Below are 11,257 nucleotides of genomic sequence, written 5' to 3'. Positions count from 1 at the left end.
GGAGTGCCAACCTGACCCACTGACCTGGACGTGGAGGCCAACAGGCCTCAGTATAATAAGACCTACCAGAGAGCGGAAGCGAGGGTAAATATTCAAAATAATTCACGTTAGTGTCTAGGAACTCACCTTTAGAAAATCTTCTTTCGACGTGTAGTCGTGAAGAATGAGTGATTCCTGGGAACAGACGGTACCCCCCGAAGAGGCAAGTAAGCAACTGGGTAGGAGGTAGGAGAACCGCACTTGTGCCTACCGGTCGCTAGTCTTGAGTGTGCCTGGGGAATACCGTTATACCACTTGGAGGGCGGAGATGACTGTTCCAATGGAGTACCCGTCCAAGGATTTCCTTGAGTAATCCTTGAGGTAGTGGGCAGTAAAGGTTGACTGGCTCAACCAAGTACCTGCTCGCAGGATTTGTCCTACTGCCATGAGGTCTGGGAGTGCCTGGCACTGCTATGCCAGCTTCCTTGTAGGATCTGGCGATCACCTGCCTCAACCAGAAGGAGATGGTGTTTTTGGAAACTTGTTTCTTATTAATACCCGTGGAAACGAAAAGGCTCTTGACCTCCGGTCGGAGATGCGCTGTCCTTTCCAGGTATTTTCTAATTGTTCGCACTGGGCACAATTTTAAGTCTTCTGCATTACCTGTCTTAGGGATGGCAGGAATCGAGAAACCTTCGAACCTTGGTCCCAGACTGCTGGGTTCTGAGTTTTGGCCACAAAAGAAGGTACGAACTTGAAGGATACTTCTTTCCACCCCTTTGAGTGAGAGACGTCGTATGACAAACCATGAATCTCTCCCACCCTCTTGGCTGACGCCAAGGCCAGCAAGAAGACGGCCTTGAGGGAAAGGTCTTTGTCCATGATATCTTTCAAGGGCTCAAAGGGAGGACGACACAGCATCTTCAGAACCAAGGCTAAGTCCCACTGGGGCACTCTTCTCGCCTGAGGAGGGCAAGACTGCTCGAAGCTTTTGATAAGCATCGCTATGTGTCTCGAGGTCCCCAGGTCGATGCCCTTCAGGAGGAAGACTTGGCCTAAGGCAGCCCGCACTCCTTTTATGGCTGGGATAGACATCCCTACTTTGTCTCTGAGGAACACCAGAAACTCTGCTATATCTGGGACCGAGGCCTTAAGAGGTCTAATGTGTCTCTCAGCGCACCACTTTGTGAAGGAGGCCCATTTTACCTGGTATATTGTCACTGACGACTTCCTCAGGTATAGCGACATTCTCTTAGCTGTGGAGTGAGAATAACCTTCCTTCTTCAGGAGCCGCTGGATAGTCTCCAGGCGTGAAGGCCAAGGGAGAGTGGGTTGTCGTGGAACTTGAGGAAGTGAGGCTGTTGCAGAAGGTCTGACCTGGCGGGTAGAGGCCACGGCGGGTGACTCGTTAGGTCTTTTAGGTCTGCGACCCACTCCCTCTCCGGCCACCAGGGCGCTACCAAAGTCATCTTTAGGTTTCGGGCGGTCCTTACTCTGTTGAGCACTTGCCTTATCAACGTGAAGGGGGGAAAAGCGTAAACATCCAGGTTGTCCCACTTGTGTTGAAAAGCGTCTTCCAGGGCTGCTTTCGGGTCTGGCACCGGGGAGCAGTAGACTGGGAGTTGGGCATTGAGTCTCGTTGCAAAGAGGTCCATCACCGGGGAACCCCAATGCTGAATGATGAGCCTGGCTACTTCCGGGAGGAGGGACCACTCTGTCCCTACTATCTGGCCCATTCTGCTGAGGCCGTCGGCCAGAACGTTTCTCTTCCCGGGAATGAACCTTGCTAATAAGACTACTTGATTTTCTTCTGCCCAATTCAGAATCTCTATGGTGAGATCGCACAACTCCCTCGATTTTAAGCCCCCCTGCTTCTTTATGTACGCTACTACCGTGGCGTTGTCGCACATCAACGCCACGGTGTTTCCTTTTAGCAGACTTGCGAAGTGTAAGCATGCCTTCTGGACTGCTTTCAACTCCAGGACATTGATGTGGAGTTGCTTTTCCCCTTCCAACCAGGTGCCTCGTGCCGTCCCGTCGAGGAGGTGTCTGTGAACAGGAGCAATTCTGGAGGGCTGGTCCCGAAGGGCATCCCCTTGAGGGAGTTCGACTGGCAGTACCACCATTCCAGGGAGGGTCTTGTGTCTGGAAGGACCCGAACTAGCACTTGTTGTGAGTGTGTCTGGCACCAGAGGCTCTTGAGATTCCATTGGATGGATCTGAGCTTTATCCTCCCCTGTGGGACTAGTTTCTCCAACGAGACCAGGTGGCCTATCATCCTCTGCCAGTCTTTCGCTCTCCTTGGCTGTTCCGATAGGAAGGGCTTGATGATGTGCCTGAGGTTCTTGATCCTGTCCTCCGAAGGGAAAACTTTCCCTTGCATGGTGTCCAATGTCATCCCCAAGTAGTTCATTCTGTTGGACGGGGATAGATTGGACTTCTTTGGGTTGATGACGATACCCAGATCTCTGCAAAACTGAAGGAGACTTCTCCCTTGTTCCTCCAAGAGGACCTTTGAGGCGGAAAGGAGCAACCAGTCGTCCAGGTATCTGATAAGGCGGATGCCCCGTTCATGAGCCCACACTGATACAGTCGCGAAGACTCTCGTGAATACCTGGGGCGCTGTTGACAGACCGAAGCAAAGAGTCCTGAATTGCAGGATCTGGGAACCCCATTTCACCCGGAGGAACTTCCGACTCGATGGGTGGATCGGAATTTGGAAGTACAGTGGAACCTCTACATCCGATCGTATCTACATCCGAATTTTCCAACATCCGAAGTAAAATTCGAGCAAATTTTTGACTCTACACCCGAATTTTATTTCGACACACGAAGTAGCAATTTTCGTCGTACCGGTTGTATCCGAATTTTTCGACACGCGAAGTACAATTCGAACACGTTCCGACTCTACACCCGAATGTTTTTTTCGACACCCGAAGTAAACAATACTCGTACGCGTAGTCGGTGCTCATAGCGCCTGAAGTGTTTTTTATTTCCGCCGATAGAAGGCAGCACATCGACCTCGGAGGGACGCTCAATTAGCGCGGCTTGGGTCAGTCCTCTGTTCTCGTCGGCTTCGTGCGGTTGTGCTCTTTGCGTTGTGATATTAACTGTGAATTAATCGTGATTTTTTACGTGCATCCATTAACGATAATTTACGTAAATCATGGGTCCAAAAAGGCTTAGTTTTGCCAGTGGTAGTGGTAGTGGTGAGAAAAGGAAGAAGGAAATGCTTTCTATAGAAATTAAGCAGGAAATTATTGAAAAACATGAGCGTGGCATCCGCGTGAGTGAACTTGCTAAACAGTATGGCCGTAATATGTCGACGATCTCGACAATCCTTAAACAGAAGGAAGCTATTAAAGCAGTGAAACCTTCTAAGGGGATCACTATAATTTCCAAACGCCGTACCCCTATCATAGAAGAGATGGAACGACTTCTACTAGTGTGGATTAAGGATAGAGAGATCGTTGGCGACACCATCACCGAAACCGTTATCTGCGAGAAGGCGCACGCCATCTTTACGGACTTGAAGGAGGAGAGCTCTGTGGGTGATGCTGGGGAGAGTTCAACCGAGCCTTCCTTAGATGATTTCAAGGCATCTCGTGGCTGGTTCGAGAAATTTAAGAAACGGTCCGGGATTCAGTCAGTTGTTCGCCACGGAGAGGCTGCTAGTGCGGACACAAAGGCTGCTAGTGCGGACACAAAGGCTGCAACTGACTTTGTTAAGAAATTCGAAAATATCGTAAAGGAAGAAGGCTACGTAGAGCAGCAGGTGTTCAATTGTGATGAATTTAGGCTGTTTTGGAAGAAGATGCCGAGTCGAACCTACATCACTGCTGAAGAGAAGAAATTGCCTGGGCATAAGCCAATGAAGGATCGGTTGACTCTTGCTCTATGTGCCAACGCTAGCGGGGACTTTAAAGTTAAGCCCTTGCTTGTTTACCATTCAGAGAACCCTAGGGCCTTTAAAGCACACAACGTCGATAAGGATCAGCTTCATGTTTTCTGGCGATCCAACTCGAAGGCCTGGGTCACTAGGCAATTCTTTGTGCAATGGGTAAACCAAGTTTTCGGTCCTTCTGTGAAGAAGTATCTTCATGAGCAGAAATTGCCTTTAAAGTGCCTGCTATGCCTTGACAATGCACCCGCTCACCCCCCCGGACTTGAAGATGATATCTTCGATGAATTCAAGTTCATAAAGGTGCTGTATCTTCCACCAAATACCACCTCTATCCTCCAGCCCATGGACCAGCAAGTCATCGCTAATTTTAAGAAGCTGTACACCAAGCACTTATTCAAGCAGTGCTTTAATGTCACGCAAAGCACCAACTTAACTTTGCGTGAATTTTGGAGGGGCCACTTCAATATCGTGCACTGCTTAAAGATCATTGATCAGGCTTGGGTGGGATTAACTCGACGGACCCTCAATTCTGCCTGGAAGAAGCTGTGGCCTGATGCAGTTTCTCCCCGAGATTTCGAGGGTTTTGACCCCGAACCTGATCCCATGGTCGGTGCAGCGGAAGCCGTAGAGGAAATCGTCTCCCTTGGCAAGTCCATGGGTCTGGAGGTCGACGCAGATGACGTTACGGAACTCGTCGCCGAACATCACGACGAACTGACGACGGATGAGCTCAAGGAACTCCATGCTATGTCGGAGCACGAGTGATGACGAGGAAGAGAGCGAGGAGGTAGAACATGTGTTAGGTTCAGCGCAAATAAAAGAGGTGTTAGGAAAATATCAAGACGTGGTCGACTTCATCGACAAATACCATCCAAAGAAATTGCAGGTTTGTCGTGTAGTTTCTCAATTCGATGATGTTTGCCTAACGCACTTTCGAAACATTCTGAAAAGCCGTACGAAGCAATTATCTATCAATGCTTTCTTTAAAAAAAACTGCGAAGCGAACTCGCGATGAAGAGGATGTAAGTGAACCGAAGAAAACGGCAAAGAGTGAAGAGGAAGAAAGTGAAACACAGAAAACGGAAAAGAGTGAAGCAAAAGAAATTCAGTCAATTTTAAATGTAAGTGATAGTGATTAAAATTACGTAATCATCAAAAAGAAAAAAAGAAAATGTAAAAAAAAATATAAAATATAAAAATAAAAAAAAAATAAGCTAAGTTATGTTAAAGTTCACTTAGTGTAAGTTAGAATAAGTTACGGTAGTGTTACGTTTATCGTAGTTAACCTCTCTACCTCCTCGCCGTCCGTCCGTCTCCTCTCTCCTCTCTGCGTAGCGAAGACGAACAACACCTGCGCAGGAGTTTCTAAGGTAAAGTGACGCTAAAAACCCGTTTCTTATCTATCATTTTTTGCTAATTCTTCTTATTTACATGTCTATTCTTCTTATTTACATGTCTATTATCTAATTTAGTGTTCATTATTCTCATGGGAAAATTATGTGTAGTAGTTTATTAAGAAGTTATCATAGGTTTTTGGGCTCAACCACGGATTAATCCTATTTCAATGTATTCTTATGGGAAAATTCGTTTCGACATCCGATCAATTTCTACATCCGAAGTTGGTTCTGGAACGGATTAAATTCGTATGTAGAGGTTCCACTGTATGCGTCCTTGAGGTCGACGGTCATCATAAAATCTTTCTCCCTCAAGGACAGCAGAACTGACTTTGGAGTGTCCATCTTGAAGTCCGTCTTCTTGACGAACTTGTTGAGAGCCGACAGATCTATAACTGGCCTCCACCCCCCCCCCGTCGCTTTCTCTACCAGGAACAGGCGACTGTAGAAACCAGGTCCTGGGAGAGGAACTTCTTCCATGGCGCCCTTCTCCAACATGGAGGACACCTCCTCTTGAAGGGCGGTCCTCTTTACTGGATCTTTGGGTGCTAGCCATTCCGTCCGGTTGGCCGGAATAAGAGGGGGTGGATTCGCCAGGAATGGGAGTCTGTAGCCCTCCTTTAGGACGGACACTGTCCAAGGTTCTGCTCCTTGGGCCTTCCATGCTTGCCAATGTAGTCTGAGGCATCCCCCAACCCGAGGCGTGGATAGGGGGCCTCCCACTCTACCTTCTTCTAGAGGAACGGCCTGATCTGCCTCTCCTAGAGGCGGAGTAACCCGACCTGAAGGAGCCTGAGGGTGCTGAAGTACCTATGCGGGAGGGTTGAGGAGTTGAGGACCAGGAGGAAGAGGGGGCTTCTCTCCTCGTAGTGCTGGAAGAGGCTTGGGGCGTCGCGGCGCTGTCCGAGACAGACCTCTTGTATGGAGGTCTCCTTGACGCTGCCGGTTTGGTGACGTTGTTCTCCTTCCTCTTTGAGACTTTTTCCATCAAGGCCTCTAACTCTTTCACTGGAAAAAGAGACTCTCCCCACAGGGGGAGGCTGCGAATTGCTCGCGCCTCCCTGTCCGGTACTTTCCGGGACACTTTGGCGAGAACCGTGTCTCTCTTACGGAGGACCCAGTTGGCTCTAAGGGCGAGAGACTGGTACGAGAGGAATTTTAGGGTTTTACCCCCGGAGGTAAGGAGGTCCCTCATCAGGCTTTGCTGGTCAGGGTCTTCGGGGTCGTAGGAGGCTTGCACACCCACCAACGTGGAAGCCCACCAGTCTAGCCAAGAGGAGACGTTAATTAGGTCTCGCAACATCTCCTCCATCATGAAGGCCTCTGCAGGTGAGAAACAGACTGGGGCCGAAGAAGCTCTGTCGTCAGAAACTCCTTGGCTCAGGATGTCTACGGCCGTGGCCACTTTACAAGGTCCTGGGCGACGTCCCTCGGGCAAATTGACCTTCCCTTGGTTCTTGAGGCCCTGGAGTAATTTAGAGGCACTTTGGGACTTGGGAGCCTCGGCATTGCCGGCTACCACATTGTCAATAAACTCTTGCCCCAGAACTAGGTCTCGGGCCAGAGGGAGTGCCAGGGAGGACTTAGGCTGGGAGGGAGTCTGCATAATCCTCAGGAGACTCGACCTCCAGGAATCCCCACCTGTCGCTGTAGGTTCTGCTATTCCATGGTGCCTCCTTATCAGGCTGACCACTCTCCTATAGGCGGAGTCTTCCATCGGGGAGCCCTCTCCTTTGTCAGCCGAGGCCTCGGCCTGGGGCGGAGAAGCCGGGTTACCAGGCACGCCGACCGGACGTCTGACCCTGGGGGCCAGGGGCGCTGTCCTGCCAAGGTACTGGACCTCATCTGCCGGTAAGACCGGACCAGGGGCTCGGGATCGTGTAGGTATCGCTGGAACAGCGGGGACTCTCGTTCGCCCGAAGGCTCTGGGTGCTGAGGGTGCGGTTCCCGGGGGCTGACCCGACAGCGGGAACCGTTCCTTCCGACCTGAAGGCCGCACCAGCTGGGCTGGTTCGGCCTGGCTGCCTGTAAAGAAGCGCGTTTCCCCCCGCTGGGCGGGGTGAACTGGAGGCCTCGAGGACTTATGCCTAACAGAGAGGTCTTTCCTGCGAACCAGGTTGCGAGGGTCAAGGCCGTGCTTGGAGGGCGGCCGCCTTGGGGACTGCTCGTTGGACCGGTGGTCCGGGGACCGAAGCGCCTTCGATTCTCGCGACGAAACGTAGACCCAGGCTCCCCCGGGAGATACACTCCTCCTATACTTACGGCTCGGGGAGTGGGATTGTTTCTTGCTGTAGCTAGAGCGCGACCTTGACCTGGAACGTTCAGTCCTGGACCGCTCCCTCCGACGGCGGTGTTTCACCTTGACCTCTTCCTCTGACGAGGAATAGATGTCCGAAAAACCAGATGACACTGCGTCCACCACGTGTCGGCTGGAAGCGGGGACTGTGGGGGACTTCTTCAAACGTTGAATGCCAGAGGTCGAGGGCTGGAGGAAGTCATCGGGGACTTCCGTGGGAAGGGTCGGGAACGAATCCAATCGTTCCATGTCCGAGAGCCAGGGGTCCAGGTCCACGTCCATCCTCAGGGGAGACCTACCCGGCGTCTTCGGGAGCCTCCAACCGTAGACATCATGACTTGCAGGTTGGATTTTACTCCGGCTATCTCCCCCTAAAGAGGAGCCGGAAGCACAAGCCCACGAGGGCGGCGGTGACACTGAAACTGCGTTATTACCCCACACGGGGTCATCGGAGGAAGCGTGCCCCCCGAACACGAGGGCCGACTCTCCGGACGCACTACTAGGACCTTCACTAGCCCTAGAGGGGCCTACCACTGGCTCTGCACTAACACTGGGCTCCTGGGATAGGACGCCTTGTTCATCCCCTACGCTAGACTTACCTCGTCCCCTACTTTGTGTAGGTGACGGCGAAACCGAGACTCCGTCGGAACGCTCACTGGGCGACGGAATCGGCAAGGAAACACTAACTTTCCTGGGGGAACGTTTCGCTGATTTCCTTTTCTTAGTACCATAACGTACCCACTGAATATCGCTCCAGTCCACGCACTCGGGGCACGTGTCTGCTGACGAGCACACTTTACCTCTACAGGAGGAACAAAGGGAGTGAGGATCTACTTCGGGCTTGGAGAGGAACGCTCCACACGATTTCCCGGCTCTAGGCCCAGGACAACAGCGAACTAGCTCCATAACGCACACAACGCACGACACAAGCACTTAAGGAAATGAATGAATGAATGAATGAAACACTGGGTAAGCACACGTTTGAAAAGTGAACGCACAGGAACACTTGGGAAAGCACACTATAAAAACGCAAGTTGCCACGCTGGGAACACGTGGGTCGCAGGACGCACACAAAGGATCGGTAGAGATAAAGATACTAGGGAGAGAGATGTTCACCTCTCTCGACCAGAGAACTTAATGACGAGCGTGACCTGGCCAAGGGGCGACCTACCGTTAATCCTACCCTCGGGGCACATTCCTGGATGCCGGGGGTAAAAGCTACTGAGAGCGCGGAACAGGGGGGTATATATTCAAATCTTGTCGTATAGATGAGATAACCAGTGATCTCCTAGAGAAAGTAGTTCGAAGGTAAGTATTCGTGTTGGAACAAATATATATATAAAAAGTAAGTTAAAAGATAAAAATTAATGGCAGTTCAGAATAGGCAAGGAAGAAGAGCGGACGCAACCGCTCTCCAGCCGAACCAAAAGTAAAGTGAACTAAATCACAGGTGTGTGAGCGGGAGTGGTAGCAAGCTACCCACCTTGGTATTTTTGTAGTGAATTACATGGCAATGTAACCTAGGAAAAAAACTACTGTTTCTTATTGAAAAAATTACGATCTCTTCAAAAATGACACTCGTTTCCGTCGCAAATGAATAGTTTCAGAAATATATATGCATCTATATCCTACGATAATGAGGGACCCCCAGTGGGAACTCGGGGTTTTGGGTGGGGAAAACATACTGGGGAAACGAAATATAATTGTTTTCCTAAAGTAAATAACGTGAATTAAGCGAATTGGATGTTCATTTCAATCGGAAACAAACAGATCAACCAATTTGGATAAATTTGAGATGCACGGTGTCACTTCTCTTACGAACGAACGATAACATTAGCAACGTTACCAATAATACACAGTGTTACCAACGTTGACGTATGGTACACAGAGTTACCAACGGCACGTTGACATTACTAAAGATAGTAATGATAGATATTTCCATATATTAAATAATTTCTCCATATAAGTTTTACTCAATATATAAAAAGTACAAAAAGGGCACAGAACCTAACAAACCCACCTAACCTAGCCTAGTAGTATGATAGGTCACAAAATAACATTTGATCTACATCGGACGTTGGCAGCACTGGTTACTGTATTTTTTCATGACACAATCTTTGTAACGGCGCCTCCAAAGTTTATCCAGATATACTGTTTTGTATTTTCCTCAGGTTATTATAATTTAAAGAAGGTAATGTATAGAGAAGAAAAGGCTTGTTTTACGTTTATATATCGATTCCCCAGTATGTTTTCCCCACCCAAAACCCCGAGTTCCCACTGGGGGTCCCCCATTATTGGAGGATATAGATGTATATATATTTCTGAAACTATTAATTTGCGACGGGAACGAGTGTCATTTTCGAAGAGAGCGTAATTTTTTCTATTAGAAACAGTAGTTTTTTTCCTAGGTTACATTGCCATGTAATTCACTACAATGAAACCCCCACCTTACCCCCCACTAACTAGCAGTGTGGGTAGTTAATCCTCGCTAAATTTTAATGGCTCATCATTTCAGCTCCGTCGAAAGTATAACCCCAAATAAATAGCGTGGTTTGTATTCCAGTTATGGAACAAATAAACTTACCCACCTAATCTAACCTACTAGCCATGTCCTTGCCTACATACCTAACAAGACTGAGACCACCCTTAGACTACTGTATTCTTAGCAATATGGTCAAAAGTAAGATATTTACAGGGCATGGCCAGCATCATACATACACCCCATAAAACCAAAACTACGTCCACCCACTCTTTTCTATGTTGGCAGAAACAAAATTTTTTAAATACCTGTTACTATTAGGCAACAAGTTATGATTATGGGGTTCGAACTTGTGATCTATTAAATATATATTGAATTATGTTCGTTAAAATAGTTTTTTACAATATTGTGGTTCAGTACATTAACGAAATCTGGCAAAGTTGTACCAAGGCTTCAATCTAACACTGATAATTGTAGCAAAATACCGTACTAACTTCTACACAATCTACAAGATTACAGTAAAGCAACTTACCCCAATTTTCTGAAGATCTCCTTTAAACCTCTTTTGATCAAATTTTATCCCTCTCGTTAACTTCCGAAATATGTCATAAGAATTCATTGCATTTGCTTATTAACAACTTATTAACAACGTTAATTTAGACATAAGTCCTTCCGCAAACACATGGCCAATGGAGACATCCAGCAAATCTTATGTGTCGTTTACAGGAAGCGTTCCACACAAGAAAAATTTAATAATTATTCTATATAATTTATGTATGCCATTTATTTAAGTAAATATATATTTCTAAGACATTTTAGGAAATAAATAAAATTGATTTGGAGGATATTTGGAAATTTCAGGATTAAATATTTGTTTATAATGATTGTCTACATATAACGAATCCATATGTCTTTACTTTGGAAAATATATATATATATATATATATATATATATATATATATATATATATATATATATATATATATATATATATATATATATATATATATATATATATATATATATATATATATATATATATATATATATATATATATATATACATACATATATATATATATATATATATATATATATATATATAACATCATGCAAATATAATTCGTATAAAAATGTAAGCAATTTGTGAAACAGAAATCTGGGAAAAAGAAGTCTATGTTACCGTAACTAATGTACTAATCAT

At 47.2% G+C, this 11,257-nt stretch overlaps 1 protein-coding gene across 1 annotated transcript in view; it reads right to left on the bottom strand.

Moving 5' to 3' along the window:
- ais (aramis) overlaps window positions 1-10,765 on the bottom strand; it is a 111,372-nt gene extending 100,607 nt beyond the window's left edge. Inside the window, exon 1 of the mRNA XM_068381690.1 lies at window positions 10,585-10,765. Within this exon, the coding sequence (XP_068237791.1) occupies window positions 10,585-10,671 (87 nt within the window). The 5' untranslated portion in view covers window positions 10,672-10,765. The remainder of the gene's footprint in view (window positions 1-10,584) is intronic.
- Between the last annotated feature and the right edge of the window lie 492 nt (window positions 10,766-11,257).

Source organism: Palaemon carinicauda, chromosome 10 (genome assembly GCF_036898095.1).
Source record: "Palaemon carinicauda isolate YSFRI2023 chromosome 10, ASM3689809v2, whole genome shotgun sequence".
In the NCBI taxonomy this organism is placed as follows: Eukaryota; Metazoa; Arthropoda; class Malacostraca; order Decapoda; family Palaemonidae; genus Palaemon; species Palaemon carinicauda.
Note: the sequence above shows the minus strand (reverse complement) of the source record. Positions and strands in the feature narration are given on the sequence as shown.